At 37.3% G+C, this 21307-nt stretch overlaps 1 protein-coding gene and 1 long non-coding RNA gene across 2 annotated transcripts; both read left to right on the top strand.

The window, feature by feature from the left end:
• Positions 1-6524: 6524 nt before the first annotated feature.
• On the top strand, positions 6525-9637 carry LOC122992221 (gap junction alpha-8 protein-like). The gene has a single exon (XM_044365942.1). The coding sequence runs from the start codon at positions 6525-6527 to the stop codon at positions 7869-7871; it is 1347 nt and encodes a 448-aa protein (XP_044221877.1). The 3' UTR covers positions 7872-9637.
• A 10343-nt stretch (positions 9638-19980) lies between these two features.
• LOC122992245 lies at positions 19981-20992 on the top strand. Its single transcript, XR_006406000.1, has 3 exons — positions 19981-20195; positions 20331-20361; positions 20589-20992. It is a non-coding gene; the product is annotated as an uncharacterized LOC122992245 (long non-coding RNA).
• The last annotated feature ends 315 nt before the right edge of the window (positions 20993-21307 follow it).

The raw sequence follows: 21307 nt of genomic DNA, 5'->3' as shown, positions 1-21307 counted from the left end.
ATATTAACTTTCATTTTGAGAGGGATCAAAATAAATGAACCTCTTATGCATTTGACAGGCTCAAATCTGGTGGTTGGAAGTCTTCCTTTGATTCAAGGATGCCCCCTATCAGCTTCAATAGACAATTCAAATCCAGTTAAAGTGTGTAATGCATGAAGACTGTTGTGTCTTATGACTGAGGCAATTTTAGCTGACTGTAAAATTTTTAGGCCTCCAACATTTCACCCACACAGTATTAAAACATAAGGCTGAAACCCATTTTGTTCCTACAGAAGACATACATCTTCTTTCTTCTGTCTTTCTTTCTTTCTTTTTTTAAGGCTTTTTAAAAGGTATTCCTAAAATGGCAACATTTGATATTAGAATAAATTCATTGGTTTTGGTCTTTTGGTCGATTTGTTGGCAATAAGAAAAATGTAGAACATCACCAGATTTATAATTTACGATCCCCTTTATGGCATTTTTGTAATGCTTTTATTTATACCTTTAAGTTACATATAGTTTCCAAATGTACATACAGTACATTTAAACAATATTGAGGCAATATTAAGAAAATCTACTTTCCTTCTGTCTTTTCTACTTTTTATCCTTTTGCTAAAAGTGATTGTGTTTTTGTTCTGAAACTCTGGAACAGTCTTAGAGAAGCCAAATAACTGTGAATCATTAAAAATCATCTTCAAACCCATCTGTTTTGCTTTCCGTTGATTTTATATCTTGTATTTTGTGGGTTGTACACAAGTGGAAAATACTATGACTTGAGGCTCAAGCCAATGCAGAAGTACCTTAAAGTGCAATGCCACCAACGGCCGCTAGATGCTGCCTCCAAAAAATCCCTAGCTCCAACTGACTCCCATTCAAAAAGCATCAATTTCTTTCTAGAAATACTAAGTCAAAAATGATTTTCAATCAGATGTTATAGTCTCAATCGTAAATTCTGGCCCTGTAATAAGTGTGCTGGTGGTCATTTTGTAAAAATTACTGCTCCTGTCTGCTGATTTACATTTGACAGTCTCCCTGGCTCTGGGACTCACACTGAGTTGGACTACTGTCACAATATTTTGATAAGGTTAATGTTACTTGATTACAATACCTGCCCTGTTAGCACAATTTAGCTAAAGTAGCTGACGTTAAGTGTGCACCTTTCAGTTCTTCCATGGATGTATTATTAGAACTTCAAGAGGCGCAAACTGGCTCAAATGCAAACCAGCGGGTGACGTCACATATACAAGTTATGGTTGTGCACTTAATTCAGCTTGCTCTTATATTTTATCATTCTGTCTTCTCTCTCTCTCCTTTTTTCTTCTTTCTGTGAAGTACTTGTTTCAGGAAGTGATATATAAATAAAGTTTGCTTGCTTGCAGTTTGGAATGACCCATTCCTCCTGCACTGCAGTCCTTCATACTGATAAATCCCACAGGAGAGGAGTGTAGATGGAAGGAGACAGACCAACCATGTGCTGCAACAAGGACATAATCCCTGTAACCAAATCAGGCACAACACTGCTGAAGATTAAACCAAGGGCCCCCAAACCATCAGAAACGACTTTGTACCTTCATTGTGGATCAAAGGTTACACATCTGTTAATTTCAGGGCCAGTTACAGTATGTACAATGTTCTTCAATACAAGAATGTTCTCCTGAAAGTGTTTTTCCTCAGGGAGTGGTGGAGATGTTCATTGTGTGAGAGTGAACCAGGAGGCCAAATCAAACCAACCCCCTGCCAACATGTGTGAGAATCATATAATGCATATTGTTAGATGAAAGCAGACATGTATAACATGTCTTATCACATCGATAAGGTCATTACAAAAGTAAGATACCAGTTACTTCCTGTCTTTCAAAGGCTCTGCGAGCAGGAAGCGTGTGGCACCATCGCGCCGTAGGCAGATCGCCGTACGATATGTTTGTTAGCGTGTTAGCATTCTGATTAACGGCCAGTTGGTGCCCTGCTTCAGAGGTCTAATCTGGCCTCACGCCTCACTGCACATGCTCAATAGGGTCCGCACCCTACATCATGACATCATGTCTTTGTGTGAAATCCCGGTGCCATTCACGGGCCCACCGTAGGGCTTAGCATGCAAGCGTCCACTATAGCAACACACAGCTCTTTAAAGGGAGTCCCCTGGTCCCCCAGCTCGGTGGATACACCCTGATGCCTCCACAGAGCTCTGAACATGGCTTCTATTCATCGACACAACAGGGCACGTGTGCCATCCAGGGTCCAGAGGAGAGGGAGTATTTGGGCTTTTTGTTGGGGACATTTTTTTTTAAGAATATGAGAAGATATCACTGGTCCTGGATATATGGAGACAAGTTATAGCAACTCAATCAGCTAACATAACACAGTGATGTTTTTGGATGGCATATGATTCAGAGAGAAACAGTAGAAATGATTTGGGGATATTTAACACATTAAGATAGTGCCTCAAAGTGCTCTAAGATAATATGATCCATTTGTGTGGGATCAGTGAAGCTCAGTGTGGAGGCCAAATCTGCCTCTAACCAACAGATCAGAGAGCAGACATCAGGAGGTGGACTTTCTAGTTCATGAAACCAGTGATGTCACTTAGGACAGTGAATGCTATTGGTTGAGAGACAATGAGGGCCGGACATAACGAGATGGGCAGAGTGGAGACATATCCATAAAAGGAGTCATGACTTCAATTGATAATTGACTGTTAATTTTGACCACTGATTTATCTATAATAGTATGAATTCACCTCCAATACAATAGAGATTTTTAAATATATTTTATAAATTTTTTATATCTCCATATTTTCCCTTTTCATTTATGAATTAAATTGTTATATTATCTTTTCTGTAAATTAACCGTTCATTTAAGGGCAGTAATTTATCAAATAGTTTCCCTTCTAATGAATAGACACAGCTGGTTACTCTACCTTGGAAAGTAGTTAACATTTATAGACATTAGAAAGTTTTTGGATCCCATGATGGTCTAAATGCTGCTTCACATGTTTTCCATGCTTAAAAAACTAAAATTCTTCTCCTATTTTCTAATAAAAAAGGCTAAACTTAAATATGTTGAATTTAAGCATAATGTGTCAGCAAGTCAACCCTCAAAAAAAACATTGCTCAAACTATTTTTCACTACATGACAAAATCTGGGTTCATGGGAATATAAAACAATTGTGGAACTTGTGGAAATTAGATTGTGCAAAGGGAAACAAGTTATGTAACTTTAAATAAACCGTCTATTTCTGATTGCTATGTAATGGTTTTGTTCCTTCCTTTAATTCGGTGCATCAATAGTTCACCGGGAGAACACGTTTTCAACAGTTTAGATGACAGACAAACAACAAAGTCTTTCTTCAAACAAACTTCTCCAAAGTCCAAGTATGGTTTATGATTAAAGTATTAAATGCTGGCACAAAGATTTCCCACTGTTGATTTTACTTGACTTGACTTTTTCATAATGGTGAGGTTGTGCATTTTAACACAATGTGTTATATTCTCATGTAAGTGACATTCTGTTCCCTGTTTGCTGATGGGTTAACTGCTACCATGGAAAAATATTGGTATGGGACAACTTTTGTTAATGATTAATAAAATCAAATTTTTATTTTAATGAAAACACACAATTACTTGCTATACACTGGAAGCATTCATTGTGACCATTATACTGTATCGTTATTCTGTTTAAGGTGTGATAAAAACACAGCACCAGAGAAATGTTTTTTAAAATTTGTACTATATATTATAAATAATTAATTTGTCTCATCCTCTAAGTTTAGAACAATTAATAGTTTACATGTGTATGTATTTATTTAAGTTCAGTCCTTTAGTCGGTCTTGTTGATTTTCTTTAAAGATAGACATGAAAACCTAAATTAACTTACAGAAAACTAAATATAATCAATCCAAACATTATGAAACAATAACATTTAGTTATCACAGCCTAATGGATGCTTATTAACATCAGTTCATTAAGTTTATTAAACTATGTTATAATAAATATCTTATTCAAAATGTGGATTTTTGCTATCAATTAAATAGGTAATTATTTCAGATTGTTATTATTGATTATATTATGATAATTATAATTATCCAAATGAATTTTAAGCCCCTACAAACTGACATAACAATAAAATGGGTGTGTTCATATAGTTACACACACAAAACTATATTTGTCAAATCAAACATGCTGCGGGGTCTCATGAAGCTGTGGATTTTCATTTCCTGTTAGGGTCATGAATCAAGAATCAAGCACAAAGTCAGGTTTGTCATCATTTATTGTTATTATTTCCAGTAATACAGGGCTTATAATAAAGCTGTTGATTTTATCTGCACAACCCTGGAGGCTATTTCATAATGAGATATAAAGATATTTAGACAGTAGAAACAAGCTTCTATGTACACTGCGGTAGCTTTTCCTCTGTCAAACAGCTGTGGAATGATTCAGAGATCAAAGATTAAAACCCAAATGTTTTTATTCCATGAGCCGCCAAAGTTTGACTAACCTCCCTAACAGAGACATTTCACTGTGTCCTTTCACTCAACAGTTGACATTCTTCACATTCCAGCTGTGTGGCACAGATATGATGATACACACACTCACAAGCGCACACACAGACGCTGACTGTTATCTACTACATGAAAACTCACATTTTGTTAACAGTATGGATTTTCTAGAAAAGCTTTACTGAAAATGAAGAATCGAGATCCAAAATTTGCACCGTTTACAAAGCAAATAAAATACATGTATTTTTATCTCAGGGATAGAGCACAATAAATAACAAAATGCAAAAGAAACTCACACAAACAGAAAGTGAAACATCTGATTTACATACAAAAAACAGGAATAGAGCAGATTAAACAAAAGTTTGTCCCTGATTAATATGTCACATCTTGCTTTTCAAGTTGCACAGTTCAGAGCTGGTATTCTACCTCTGGCCATTAAGTTTGGCAGATTCACAAATATTCAGGAGGAAAACAGATTATGTGAGCTGTGTGATTTGGGAGAAGTGAAATGTGAGTGACCATTTTCCTTTGTACTATGAAGAATGCCAATTTTTCACAAAATGGCTCAACAAAACCTTGAAATATTGTGGTGTACAGATGATCAAAAAGGGTAATTTGCTGACTTTGCTTCAAAAGCCTTGAAAAGAAGGCAAGGTGGAGTATTTGATTATTTATTCTGATTTTTCCAGTATTATATGGACAAAGTCTCTGTTAGTGGTTTGTAAATTTAGTTGTAGACTTGAAGGTTTGAAAATCTGACTGTGAAAATGTGCACAGCATTCTGGATCTGTTTTTTTTATTAAATTTTTTATCTATTTAAATTATCTTGGCTGGCTGGGAAAAGCTGTATTCATGACGTGAATAATAAAAATATAATTTGTTCATTTATACTATTAAATGAACTTGAGGCTCGACCTTATTTAAACCTTTAGTCATTGTTGAAATTAACATACTGCTGCCTGCACTGAATAGTTGTATAAACAACAAAGCCGAGTGTTGGTCGACGAGGACGTAAACTCTCCTTCATCCACTGACCTGCCACTAACATTTGGCATGGCAGCACAGCTGGAGGCACATCAGCTACTGTTTTTGATTCATCTACTGTTTCTACATACAATACATGTATGTATCTACTGTATATGCATGAGGAAGTTGCATGTATGCAGCTGGACTGCTCTGCTGTGGACCCGGTGCCCCGGCCGTACAGTGTCCATGTTGGTGTGGGAGCCTGAGGCCTGCTCCCATACATCCCCGCTCTGGCTCTGTTGATCCTATTGTCTCCTGCGTCACCACACGTCGCCCAGCAAATAAAGGCCGTCTGGCTCCAAGCTTAAATATTGCAGCAAACTAAAAACCAACCATCAGAGCCGATTCATTCACATCTGCTCAGTGGGGCGACAAGGACAGGGCTTTAGGTGGGAAAGAGGGCAGAAAAAAGTTCACTTTTCCCTGCCGGGTGCCAAGAGAACGGGACAGGACTCAACTTCGCCGGAGCCGCAGCTGTGGCAAGTTGCCCGTTTGATTACATTTAACCTATATGATAGCTTACAGAAGAGGGGACAACATATTACTTACTGATATATTTTTATGGTTTTAATTTAGCAGTTGTGCTGTGGAATTTTTAAGAGCAAGAGAAAGAGATTTTTTGATTTGCACCTCTGATAATGTTCAACATGGTTAATGGTGTTTACACTGGGAAAAAGCAGCCTTCAGTACAAGGGAATCAATGTCTTGCTAAAATGTTAAATTTAATATTTGACTCATATATTTTTTTATGTAAATGTAATGGAAACAGAATGCTTTCAACTTTTTGGAAGTTTCAAGTTCTTTAGGGCTTTCTAACAGAAATAAGTGTGGTAGCATGAAATTATGGCTTAGGTTTGATTTTTCCAGTTTTGTTACAGTTTTCCTCTTCTGCATTTCTTACTTTTGGCACTCTCTATTCCCCTCCCCCTGTCTGTCCTGTCTACCCCACCCTCCCTGTCTGTCTGCACCCTCTGTATACCACCCAACCCCACCCTTCATTCTGCAGTGCTACGGACCGATCATGGGTGACTGGAGCTTTCTGGGTAATATTTTAGAGGAAGTTAACGAGCACTCTACGGTGATCGGCCGGGTGTGGCTCACGGTGCTCTTCATCTTCCGTATCCTCATTCTGGGCACGGCGGCAGAATTCGTGTGGGGCGATGAGCAGTCTGACTATGTCTGTAACACACAGCAACCTGGATGTGAGAACGTGTGCTACGATGAGGCCTTCCCTATCTCCCACATCCGTCTGTGGGTGCTGCAGATCATCTTTGTGTCCACACCGTCTCTGGTGTACGTGGGTCATGCCGTGCATCATGTGCACATGGAGGAGAAACGCAAGGAGCGTGAGGAAGCAGAACTTAGTCGGCAGCAGGAGCTGAGCGAGGAGCGACTCCCTCTGGCACCTGACCAGGGCAGTGTCCGCACCACAAAGGAGACCAGCACAAAAGGAAGCAAGAAGTTCCGGCTGGAGGGCACCCTGCTGAGGACCTACATCTGCCACATCATCTTCAAGACACTGTTTGAGGTGGGTTTCGTGGTGGGCCAGTACTTCTTGTATGGCTTCCGCATCCTGCCACTGTACAAATGCAGCCGCTGGCCCTGCCCCAACACAGTGGACTGCTTTGTGTCCCGCCCAACGGAGAAGACCGTCTTCATCATCTTCATGTTGGCTGTGGCCTGTGTCTCACTCTTCCTCAACTTTGTGGAGATCAGTCATCTGGGCCTGAAGAAGATTCGCTTTGTCTTTCGCAAGCCTGCCCCAGCCCCAGCCCAAACTGAGGCGTCGGCCCCCCTGCCGCCCCAAGTGAAGAGCCTGCCCCCCCTGGCCATGCCCTCCCTGCAGAGAGCTAAAGGTTACAGGCTGCTAGAGGAGGAGAAAGCTCCCCCTGTAACTCACCTCTACCCGCTGGCTGAGGTGGGCATGGAGGCTGGCAGAGGGGCCCCGCCCTTCCAGGCGCTGGAGGAGAAGGCGGAGGAGGTGCTGCCAATGGAGGACATCTCTAAGGTGTATGACGAGACTCTGCCCTCCTACGCCCAGACCACTGGGAGAGGGTCGGTGACATTACATGAGGAGGAGCCTGAGAAGGAGCCCGAGAAGGAGCCCGAGAGGGAGCCCGAGAGGGAGCCCGAGAGGGAGCCCGAGAAGGAGCCCGAGAAGGTGCAGGTGGCTGAGGTGGAAGCAGAGAGGGTGGAGGAGGTTGTGGATGAGGATGTGGAGGTTGTGGATGAGGAGGCAGTGAACGGGGAGGGGGTAACTCCAGCTGAGGCAGTGATAGAGGCCATGGATACGATAGAAGACACCAGACCGCTGAGCCGACTGAGCAAAGCCAGCAGCAGGGCCAGGTCAGACGATCTCACCGTATGAACCTGTGAGAGAGAGAGCACATGTACACCTGCACACACAAAATATCAAACGTAAGAAAGCACACACACACCTAACTCAGCGCACACTCTTGAACAGGCAGGTCGAAAACCAAATGGAGGAAAAACAAAATCAACAGGGATAGATTAAAAAAAAGCCCACAAAGACACAAGCAAGAATTCTACCCAGCAACAAAAAAAATCTGAGTGTTTGTGATAAAAATGAAATATCATAAAAAGTAGAGGTAAAAGACGGGAGGAATAGTTTTTTTATTAAGTGTGTTCTTATATTTAAAAAATGTGGAAAGGACACATTTGCTAGGACACAGGGGGGAAATGTTTTTACTTGATGAAAATCCATGTTCAATTTTTAGAAACATCTTTTTTTATTGAAAGAGTTTTAATCATATACAATGGAGGATTACACATTTTTACATGGGGTTTGAGTTGATAAGGGAAAGAGAGTTATAATATACTTGTGTGTCTGCAAATCAGTAATTTCGCTGTAGTTAGGCACTGACTTTAATTCCCATTCAGACGGCGACATACTGCGAATGCAGCATGTGGCTGCAAGCGGCGTGGGTGAGAGGGCTCTCGCACAGACAAATCACACAAATAAGTGCCGGTACATATACAGGTATACAGCTCTTTGAGAAGAAGAAAAGTCCATTTTCAGGTCAAGAAGAGCATACCTTTTTGCACATTCAGAGGTTTAGACTCTGTGCAAGGCCTTTAACCCTCATAACACCTCATCTATGCATCCATTTACACAGGATTCTTTCAAGTGAAGAGAGATGTGCATCAATTTGAGAGCATTTCTCTCCTTTTCATGTTTATATACAAGGTAGCACAGCCAGAGCTGAGTAGTGAGGAAAAACCTTAAAAAAAAAAAAAAAAAAAAAGACCACATGTTGAATGTCTTTTTCAATGTGACTCTGCACCTCTTCATTTTAGATTTGCTTATGTTTTGTAGCCTTTTAGAAGAACTGTGTACTGTACTGTGATATCATTTGTCCATGGAAGAGAGCAGGGCTCATTTTGCCCTATCAGAGAATGAACTATAGTAGCGACCTCAGGCCAAATCCTCTCTTTTCGCGCTGTACAAACAGGCGTCCGGGCGATAAAGATCATGCACCATCAGCACAAAGTATTGTTGGAGCCGAGACAATAAAAGAAACCGCACTCATCAATGAAAACAAGCATCCTTGACCTGGCTGTGAAAAAAAATCTCTCTACTTGATTTTATTTGACCATAGTGGTCCTTACCCTGCAGAAAACACAATACTCATGACATGCTTACAAATTCAGAGAGAAACAAACAACTAGGGGCAAGTCCCGCTGTACATAACGCCCTATCCCATGTCTAATAATGTACATAATGTGCAGAACTGTTTTTAGTTACTTCACTGTCTAGAGGAATCACACAAGTTTTAATTGTGATTACAAGATATTCAATTGATTAAATCTAACAAACCAAATCTCATAAAGACAGAAAATTTCAAGGCTGCGGTATCTATTTGAGAAGAGAAATAACTTCTTTGCAAATCATTATCAAGTATTATAATACAAAGTGCGTAAAAAAGTATGCCTTATAACAATTCCTTCTCTCACATTCTCTGGTTTTGTTTATTCAAACAGCTGCCACTGTATGATTTCTTGTGCCTTACCTGTAAATGTAAATTCTCAAATGTTGTAAGATTGTAGCAAGTGCTTATATTGCTATGGGACCTATGTGAACTTTATGTTTATTTGCTTTTTTCTCTTAAATTTAGATGAAATTTGAGTCACATTTCTGTTTGCAACCCCTCAACACACACACACACACACACACACACACACACAAACTCCCCCACACCCACATACAGACAGAAAAACATGTCTCTTTTATGCAGCTCAGATGGTGAAATACAAATTATTCAAAGTATTAACATGATCAGAGTTGCATGTTTACAGACATGATCAGAATGACACAGTGCAGATTCATACTCACACATGTGCCTTCGTTTGCACAGACACACACACACACACACCTCACAGTGTTGGTTTTGGGGGTATGATCAAATGGCTCTAGAGAAACTCTGAGAGAGAAGGCAGCTTTGAACCCTTTGTGACCCCCAGCCATCCTTTCGCCTCCCATAATCCAATGCTGTGGAACCTGAATCAAAGAGAGCCTTCAATGAATCACCAAATTGCTGAACACATGAAAGCATTTAACAGCGTTACAATCGAAGCACGATTCTGGTCCTTGTGTACATCTATAAAGCGATATGACTGGAAATGTATGATTTTTTGTATTTTGAGAACTGTTGCATTGCCTGTATGTTTGTAAGAAGACATAATTAATCTTTGGAAAGAAAGAAAAGAAAAAAAATCCTTTTTACTAACTTGTAGTCTTCTTTGCTGATAGATGTGTGGCAGTATCTTCTTTTGGAATGTGAACCAACGCAATAAAAAGTCACACGTGGTCAAGAAGTGTTGTGTCAGTGTTTCTCTGCAAAGCACACACACAAAAACAAAAATAAATTCATTATGATTCATAAAGCTATAAATTTAATGCTAAAACACACTGTTTTTTAAAGATTCTTGAAGTTGCTGAACCTGTGGTAGGACAACGGTGTACTGTAATTACAATTATGAAGTTTTTGTACTTCAATTTTATACTACTTTATCCTTCCAATCTACTATATTTTAGCAGATAACACTGCACTTTTTTAGTCTACAATATTTATTTGACAGCTATAACTACATGTTATTTTGCAGATTCATATTTTAAATTATTGTGAAGGAAAAAACCCAACAGTATGTAAAATTGTTAAATTAGCTCAGTTTTGACCAACTGTAGTTTTGAAAGGCTTCTTACATGTTAATGCATTAGAAATAATAATTCAATAATAAACTATATAATAAAGTAACACTAACTGGGACTATTAAGCACAGTAAGTACTTTCATTTTTGATACTTTAAATACATTTTGCTGATCATATGTAAAATTTACTCAGTGACGATGATGATAAATTAATCACTACCATATGATTTTTAGGGTCTTTGTTCTGCATGAGTTGCACCACACTGATAATATAAGTTTAGATTAAAATGAATAATTTAATGAATAGCAATATGTATATACATTTCATTTACTTTGGAAACATCCATCTGTGTATCCTTGTCATGCATGTGGACTAGAGCCAGGGGTGAAAGAAGTATTTAGATCTTTTACTTAAAGGACCAGTGTGTAGGATTTAGTGCCATCTAATGGCAGGGTTGCAGATTGCAATCAACTCAATACCCCTCCCCTCCCCCTCCCTTTCCAAGCATGGAGGAGAACCTCTGGTGGCCACGAAACTCACAAATAACATGAAAGGCCCTCAATAGAGCTGGTGTTTGGTTTGTCCGTTCTGGGCTACTGTACATGGTGGGCTCCGTGGAAGAGGACCCGCTCCCTATGTAGATATAAAGGGCTCATTCTATGGAAGCAAAAACACAATGATTCTTATTTTGAGGTGATTATACACTAATTCAAACATACTTATGAATATTATATTCTATTTTCTGCCAAGTCTGTTCTGCCAGATGCCACTAAATTCTTCTTTCTAGTAAAAGTAGCAATACCACAGCATAAAAGTTACAAGCAAAAGTCCTGCATTAAAATATTTCTTGATTAAATGTATAAAAGTATTAGTTCTAAAATTTACTTAAAGTAAAAGTAAAATGTAAAGTAAAATAGTGCAAAATGTCCCACTCAGTGTTATATTTATTATATATATACTGTATATATGTATACAGATATACAGTACCTGTAAAAAGTATTCACCACTCTTGGAATTTGTCATGTTCTATTTATTGAAAACATTGAAAAGAGGATTTAATGTGGATTTTTTTTACGCTGATCAACAGAAAATGTCAAGGGGAAAACAGATATTTACAAAAAGATCTAGATTAATTTCAAATATAAAAAATATAAATAGTAGAGGAAGTAAGAGCCCTAAAAGTTGTGCTTTGTTGTACCCGAGGTACAACAAAGCACAACCATGTTTTTTTCATAACTTTAATATGTTTAGTTTTTGAGATGGATGGTTGCATAAAAATATCTTGCTGCAAAATTAGTTTATTTGGTTGATGTTTGGACCCTCCCCAAGACTGAAAATAGTGAAAATTTAGGTCTTATAAAGGAAGGAACAGCGTCTGCCTTATCACATATATCTCTGGAAATAATGATCAGAATGTCAAGGAATTTGGGCTGGATGTTCACAGACAGTTATTACATACAATAAAGCAAAGATTTCATCAAGACCTTTGTCCATCTTTGAAATTTATACACTTAAACACACATGACGTATGGGCAGAAACTGAATAGAAAATTAAAAATCCAAAAGGTATGTATATATGTGTCTGTCATTATTAAAGTAAGAAGACCAATCACCAAAAAATGTCATTTATATGTATCAAAGATACGTATCATAAAAGTAGTATTGACTATTCAACTCCCCTCTGATGTCACCAGCCCCTAACAGGTAACCAGTGCAGCCAGCACATCAAACAGACAAAAATACAATGGTGGCCTTTTGGTGTAAATATGTTAGGAGAAAGACACAAACCATAGATTAAGCCAAAAATCAAGAAATAAATATCTATTATAATATACTGTAAATAAAAATAAACATTTCTTTATCATTCTAAATACATTCTTTCTTTATATTTTATGTTATCGTTGAACATAACATATGATATAGCCAACAGGCTGCATGACACAATATTTTCATAATTTAATTGATTGCTTTTTAATTTTGATGGACTGAATTGGAAGAATTTTTTGGACTGTGATTGGACAAAAGAAGACATTTGAAGTCTTTTTTTTGTCATAATGGACATTTTTTAGACAAAACTATTAATTGATGAATCAAGAAAATAATCATCAGATTCACTGATAATGAAATAATTATTAGTTGTAGCCCTATGAGTCCTTTATAAGTTCTGCATTCAAAATTGTACTTATTTAAAAGTACATTTATTTAAATATTTTATCAGCACTCAGTAATGTCACCCATTGCCAATGAGTGTCAAATGATCACAGGTAGATTTTACTATAATTTATCAGCATCTGACATGAATTATGATTTATCAACAAGAATTTCAGCAAGAAAAATGAAGAAATCTGATAAAGTTTGATGAGAGCTACTCTAAAATAAATAGTAAAAGAAACAGACAGAACAATAGTCATACTTCATATTCATTTGGTATTTTGTTTTTTATTGACAGAATCTTTTTTAGACAGACCTGGCCTGTTTGTTTTGAGTAACATCTTTGTTCCACCATCACACCATTTCAAATAGGTTGAAATATTCAGAGCTCATGTTATTCAAGGTATCAGTTAGGATAGTGGTCTCCGTTTCTTATAAAGTAGACTAATCTGGGTAAAAACCTGTGAGGAAAGAGAAGTGTGGATTTATTTTATTTACTCCAGTCAAGAGAACGTTTTATGAATGCACAACCTTATCAACCATGGTGCTGAAGATAAAAATTAAATACAGGCAAACACAAAGAATCAAATTCACTGTTCAGATATTAATGTGATGATAATTTGCCTTCTTTGATGCCAACACTTCACCCACTGTGTGTGATCGCCCCACATCCCTGCTGGTCAGATTTAAGCAAGTTTAAAGAAGTGGATTGCAAGTCACCCAAGAAGTGAGTGGCAAGTACTCTATCTTCAGTTGTAGTTTTTTCCCCTTTGTTTAAGGCTAAATAGTTTTAATTTAACAAAATGCATTTTATGCTGGCTTTAGTGTACTTTGTTCATGCTAATTACACCATAATTAAGAAGATTGAAAGGAAAAGTTTAAGAAGGAAAGAGAAACACATAGAGGTGTCAGGCGTCAGGTGATGGAGAGACATGAACACATTCAAAGCAAGAAAACTGATAAGGAACTTCCACCTGTATCTAGATGGATTACTGTTCTGGCAAATATTTTGAAAGGCACAATCTGTTATCCAAATGTAAACTAAAGAGCATCTGCACTAACAAAAGTCAAAGCACAAAATTGAAACCTGCTATAAAAGGACTTACAGATCTTTTAATACAGGCACTAACACTACACAACAACTCTATTAACATGATGTTTTCTTAAGCTGTTAAAAGGTTGTTGACCTCAGTAACTGGAATTTAGTGTTGGTTATGGAGGGAAAAATGATGTTAACCATGCTAGGTCAAGCGCACCCAAGAATCCACAAGGAACACATCAACCATCCATTTGATTACAGCAGAGCAGGCAGTAAAGGCATCTGGTGATTAGGTCTCTGGAGCCAAGTGAGGAAACCCTTTTCATAATGTAAAAATTACAGTCAAGTGGGGTCCTGGAAAATCTCCCTTATTTTCAAAGCCCAGTGTTGACAGGTATGAGTGAACCAGGTGAAGTGAAAGATAACGTCAACGACAACTATGCTCACAATGAAACCTTTGCAAGTAAAAAGACTATAGGTACTTTATCAAACCACCTGTTCAAGAAGCAATATGTGGAAATGCGATATTTTCAACTGCTTTGCCTGCAGTGTCCCATCCACCACCAGTATGTTTTATACAACCACAGCGTGCTGGTTAGGCTAATACTGGACCAATAAGGGGTATCGATAATAGTAGCACTGATAAAATCCTAACGATACCCATCCCTAATCATGATAATGCAGCAAATACACATAATTCATGAGGATTGCAACAACACATTACAAATATAACATGAAGAAAGTATGCCTTTGCTCACCCCAGTTCCCAGGTTCTTCTGTTTATTTTTAATATAACGTTAGTTTTCAGACTGTAAAAAGTGAAGGGATCCAATACTGCCTTCTGAAAAAGTGCAGGGGACATGGCGCCTATACCCCCCCACCCGTAAATTATGCCCCTGCCTTTGCACTGTGAGGGGAAACCCATGCAAACACAAGGAGAGCAAACTCCACTTTGGAATTACGATAATAATGTATCAGTCAGGATGGAAAGTCTTAAAAACATTCAATGCAAACGGACCTTTATGATTTCCAGCAAAATGAATTTAATGGAGTCAACGATAAAGGGTTGTGAGGATTTCTGTTAAATCACCATCAGGTGGCAGTATTGTACAAGGTATTTTATTACTGGATTCAGTCCTTCTGTCTGTTTAAAGATATGCACATCACAAGGAAAAGTGAGAGCTGAATCATCTACTTGAATGGCTGGATTGTACATCTGGTCATTTGGACATTATTGCAACATTAATCAAAATTTATAAAGATGCATTCCTATTTTAAAATCTTTTTAAAATTATAGAAATTTATAGAAAAGATGGATGGATATTGTAAATGACAAAAATAAACATCACAACATTTTTTTCTACTAGTAGTATTCCATCACCACTATCAAAGCTTTCAGTGAATCTGCCCTCCACACATATTCTATCCTTTTAAACTGAATTAATTTATTATTTGCCACTAGGGGCACAGCAGAACAGAAGACCAACCACATACTGGTACCTTGAAGGTAAAATATGCCTTCCAGACATGGTTTTAGACATATAAAAATACTCTGCTTTGAATAATAATTTGTGTCTGATATGTAGTCAGAAGTTCTTAAAATGACATATACTCCTTCTCCCTGATTAAAAATCAAATATGTAAATATTTCATTTCACAAGTTTAATTGTTGGACACCAGATGTCTCCTATTTCACTGAAAAGTCCATTCTCAATATTTGTGCACTGGAGGCTTCAAGTTTCCACATAAGTTGCATACAGGACCATGATTGGCTCCAAACTAGTTGTTATGATGTAAATCCTGTTCATGGGTACATGCCTTTACTTTTTGATAAGCACAGAGAAACTTTCCTTCTTGAGAGGATGAATGTGAAAACAGCCTTCTAGTGTCAAATTCATACAGCAGTCTACACAGTGAAGCTCAAACAAAGAGCCAACTGAAGTAACAGAAGGAAAAGCATTTTTGTGTGGGACGCGTCGCTGTCATGGCAAGCTCATTATGCTCTATGCAGGAATGGAGCAGCATGTAAGAGGCCTCTTAAGGGTGTATGAAACTGACAAGAACTTTCCATAGTTACTTCTTCATTCTTCACTGCATTTACCAGTAACCACTTAACAAAGCTGAATTTTGACCACATCATAACATCCTGTGCTTTTTTCACACACACATACTGCTAATTATTGACAGTTCAATAATTAAAATGTAGAGTTTTAAATGCAGTGATTTTCTTCAAAGAGAAGCGCATGGGCATTTTAGATTTAGGATATTTAGTGGACATTTTTGTCATTTGGACAAACTCGACCTGCAGAGAAGCTGGTACAAAGAATACTCACATTCATTAACTAGCTCAATCTCTTATGACGCTTCTGTGTAAGAGGACTTGATGGACAGTATTTTCCTTGTGTGTCAGATGCAGCTGACACACTAGAAATGTTTTGAGAACAGAGAATGTGAGAATGCTGCTATTGTGCAAATGAATATTTCCATTTCATTTTCATTTGATACACACTAACATTTATGACACAACTGAAATTCAATTGCAAAAGCCAGTTTGCAATTTTTATTTTCAGGGTGCACAATGTCTGCCAAAATGAAGATACACGATCGGTTTAATATACATTATATTTTTGCAGGTTCATATTTTTTGTGGTAATGATGCATTTTCAAACATGAGAAAGAAAATAAAAACATGTAATGTGATCTAAGGTCTCTCACACTCAGGGGGTCTCAGAGAGTTGGAGACTCTCTGAGAGATTGGAGATTGGATTCTCTGGAGCCACGCTGAACTTGTTTAACACTTACCTCACTGGCAGAAGCTATTTTGTCAGCCTTGGTGAACATGTGTCAGACAAGCGTGATTCTCTCTTTGGTGTTCTTCTGGGTTCAATTCTTGGTTCACTACTGTTCTTTTTCTCCAATAGGAATTGCTTCTGATTGCAGAAATTGTTCGCAACCATGGTGTAAATCTTCATTGTTATGCAGATGACACCCAGTTATATTTATCTGTAGTGCAAGATGATAAGGAGGCCCTAATTCCCTTGATCGATTGCCTCTCTAGCATTGTACAGTGGATGAGTGGTAACTTCCTTAAATTAAATGAAGACAAAACAGAAGTTCTTATAATTGGCACAGATGCACAGCGAGAAGAACTTTCAAGCAGGCTTGGAAATCTGGCTCTACAGATTAAGCCAAAAGTAAAAAATTTGGGTGTTATCCTCAACTCTGATTTGAATTTTAAAAGTAACATCCACAATGTTTCAAAGATAGTTTTTTATAATTTAAGAAACATTGCAAGAGTGGGCCCTACCTTACATTGGAAGATGCTAAGAAACTGACTCATGCCTTTGTTTTTAACTCTTAGATTATTGTAATGCACTTTATACTGGTTTACCAAGTAAAACATTGATTGGCTGCAACTCATAACTTCAGGATAACTTCAAAACTCAGCAGCAAGAATTTTAACCAAAACTAAGAAAAGGGAACATATTACAACAGTATGACGCTAATACTGTTGTAATATGTTCCCTAATTGCACTGGCTACCTATAATGTTGAGGATAGATTTTAAAATTCTTTTAATTGTTTTTAAAGCCCAAAAAGGTCTAGTACCTTCATATCTTTCAGATTGCTTGTCAGAGTATGTCCCAAACTGTTCCCTTAGGTTGCTTAAGGCTGGCTGGTTAAATGTGCAGTAAAATACAAAAAGTATGGTGAGGCAGCTTTTTGAAGCTATGCACCTTTTATTTGCTTTTTACTGTTTTTACTACCTGTATTATCTTTATATCCTGATGATTTTACCTCTTTCTTTCTTCTTACCTCTTTTTATCTTCTTAGTTTTTTATTTTTTATTGTTTTTTTGTTTCTTTTTTTTGTTTTTTCTTGGTTGTTTTAATGTTTCCTATTTTTAAATATCTGTTTATGTTTGTTTTTAATACATTTTTTGTAAAGCACTTTGAGCTGCATTTTATGTTATGAAAAGTGTGATATAAATAAACTTTATTATTATTATTGTTGTTACTGCATATAGAACAATACAACTCAGGGTTCATTCACATTTTGCAATACATTGTCTGCAATAAATGTCTGAGTAAAGACACAGCATGGTCTGTCACCTCAAAGAAAACAAAGCACGTAACTTAAATGTCCACAGACCACCAGTGTCATATGAACATTTGTTTCCTGTGTGGAAACCACTTCTGGTGTGTGTTGGACCAGGCCAGGCTTGAACTTAACATTTCACATGCATGCAGCTACAGTGTCATAAACTGTAGATGTGAGTTTTAATCATCATTACTGCTGTAAAATCCTACTCACCACCGGTAAGTAAATGTAGTTACTAAATTTATTGCACTGTATCTGTGTTTGGAAAGGATGTTTTATATGATTCTTAATGGCAGTTTTATTTATAATTTTACAGTCACATTATTGTCTAATTCAGATCTTATGACATGTATTGTGTTATTTTTTTCATTTTGTCAGTTTGTAACGTATAGTTATTGCCTCTTATATTGGCCAGAACACTCTTGAGAAGCAGTTTTTTAATTTCGCTTAGGTTTTATTGGTTAGTAAGTAAAGTTTAAATAAAAGTATAACAATATTTGGGCAAAGTACCAATTAATGTCTAATGCACACACAACCCAAATGTATTATCACTTTAGTGCCTTGATTCTCTTTTGAATAAACATTAAACTTTAAACAGAATATGTGAATCATTGCCCTAGAAGGACAACTAATCTGGACATACTGGACCATGATTGGCTCCAAACTAGTTGTTATGTAAATCTTGTTCTTGGGTACATGCCTTTACTTTTTGATGAGCAAAGAAAAAACTTTCCCTCCTCAGAAGATGAATGTGAAAACAGCCCTCTAGTGTCAAACTCATACAGCAGCCTACACAGTGAAGCTCAAACATCCAACTGAAGTAACGGGAAGAAAAGCATTTTTGTGTGGGATGAGTCATGGAAAGCTCATTACACTCTATGCAAGAATGGAGCAGCACGTAAGAGGTCTCTTAAGGTTGTATGAAACTGACAAGAACTTTCCATAGTTACTGATTCTTCACTGCATTAACTAGTAACCACTGATGTCAACAAGGCTGAATTTTGACCACGTAATAACATCCTTTGCTTTTTTCTTAATGGCAGTTTTATTTAAAATTTTACAGTCACATTATTGTTTAATTCAGATCTTTTGACATGTATTGTGTTATTTTTTTTCATTTTGTCAGTTTGTAACTTTATTTGTTAGTAAGTGAAGTTTAAATAAAAATACAATGTTTGGGCAAAATACCACTTACATTCAAACCCTATTTCCTGAGTTGACCACATATACAGTCAATATGATGTTCAAAACAAAATTGTCTTTGTTTCAAGGTGGAATGGAGGATTTTTCTAGATATTTGGCCATCAACTGGACCTTTTCTCTGACTTTTCATTTACAACATCTATGACACCACTCTGCTTAAGTTTTTGTACAGATTAAACAAATAAGATATAACAAGCTAATTAGTGAATTTTAGAAGTGCTTGTAGGTAGATTTCGAAACTGTTTCCCCCTGTCTATATGCTAAGGCTTCAAACTGAATGGGCAGACATGAAAGTGGTATTGATCCTTTAACCTTACTCTGGCAAGACAGCGAATAAGCATTTTGTGCAAACATTTCCTTTAATTGTTGTGTAACAGAATTCTGACAACATGGTAACATTGAAAATCAAATTCACCATATGAAATGTCTGTTGGATGGAGCTGATAGTTACAAATGTGACAGGTGTGTTAATCAGACCTAAATTACAGGAAACACAATCCCACACTAAAAAGCTCAAATACACTCACCCATCTGTCCTCAAGACACAAACACAAAAAGTTGGACAGCAATGGCTGCACTGTTATTAACTTCATGGTAAATAGTCTCTAAGTGTAGATTTATTACACTGCTTGCCAAAACTCCACAGAAGAATCTCCTCATCACTTTGTTGTAATAAATAGCTTGTCATGTTTTTAGCTTGGATATTGTATTATAATGACATAATGGCAAAATTATGCTTGGGCTGTTTTGAGAGACCACAGGAAATGGGAGCAGCTCCTCTCCCCCCTTTGTAAAACATTGATCTTACACACACAAATGAAACTGTTTTTCCATGACTGTGAGCTTAATTTAACTACATATTGGGCTTGTTGTGAGTTTAATTGTGCATTTTGTTTCTTCCTAGACAAAGCTGAAAATCAGAACGAGCTGCCGGTTATTGCTGTGGCAACTATTGTTCCTTGTGTTTGTTGCCTGGTGTTAATATTTTCTTTGATCCTTCTGAAAAGAGTCTGCAAACAGCATGCACAGTAAGTTACATTTACTTCAAGTCATTCTATAACACACTTTTATTCTCAACTGCTAAAATATAAACAAGATACTAAAATCAACATTTCAAACCTGTAAATTTTGGATTCTAGCTCTAATGTCAGTCTCTTTTACAGACATAGCATTCAATCTCCACACACAAACATGGTAAGCAAAATAATTATCATTTTGTTATTTGAGAAGATTCACCTAATATACAATCTGTAGAAATATAAGGAATGGAGTTGGTTCACTTTGAGTTCAAGTAACAACCAAAGAAAGTAAAGACAAAATCTGTTTTGCAAAGAGACCGAGATCAAAGTGAACTGACTGCAGTAACTGTAAGCCTAGAGTTCAATTTTTGATTTCTGCTCTTTACCTTTTTTTTCCAACAGCATGAGCAAACAGAAGATATATATGTAAACTGCCTGGAAACTGATGTCAGGCAACGACACAGCAATAATCAGCTTTTCAGTAACAAACCCAGTGCTCACTTTAATTAAATATGAACAGTTAAAACAGGGTTCTCCTCCCTTCCTCCAGCAAAACCAAGCTGAATCAGGTGCCTCTCAGTTCAAAGACAGCAAACTTCCAGAGAACAAAAGTGACTGGAGCACGCAGATTAATTCACAAACTTAAATTGTGCAAACAGACTAACATTTCGACACTACTGTGTCTTCATCAGAGTCAAAGTGGACAAAGACATGAGGCAAACAACATATGTTATCAACCTAGACCAGGTATGCAGTTGTCATTAGATAATTGATTAAACAGGGTTTCAAATCTATTTGATAAAGAATCCAAGGGAGGGAGTTGCCATAGTCAGTGTCCAAGCACCACACCCCTAACACCATGTCAGAAACAAAAGAACACAAACCTCTCTAAAAGTTACAAAAAGCAGATCGGTGGAGTGTCGCAGTGATGGCTGTCCTTCTGGAAGTTTCTCTCATCTGCACACAGGATCTCTAGAGCTCAACCAGAGTGACCATCGGGTTCTTGGTCACCTCTCTTACCAAGAACCTCCTCCCCCGTTGAGGAGCAGTTCGAGGTCCATGATGTGAGTAAGAAGTTTTAAGTTTATGCTGGTGTGTCACAGGGTGCTTGCAAGCTGAGA

This window comes from Thunnus albacares, chromosome 11, assembly GCF_914725855.1.
Source record: "Thunnus albacares chromosome 11, fThuAlb1.1, whole genome shotgun sequence".
Taxonomy (NCBI): domain Eukaryota; kingdom Metazoa; phylum Chordata; class Actinopteri; order Scombriformes; family Scombridae; genus Thunnus; species Thunnus albacares.
This window is presented reverse-complemented; position numbering and strand designations above follow the sequence as displayed.

Excerpts from the sequence above, each read along its gene's own strand:
- LOC122992221 (XM_044365942.1), top strand. The coding sequence starts at position 6,525 with ATGGGTGACTGGAGCTTTCTGGGTAATATTTTAGAGGAAGTTAACGAG.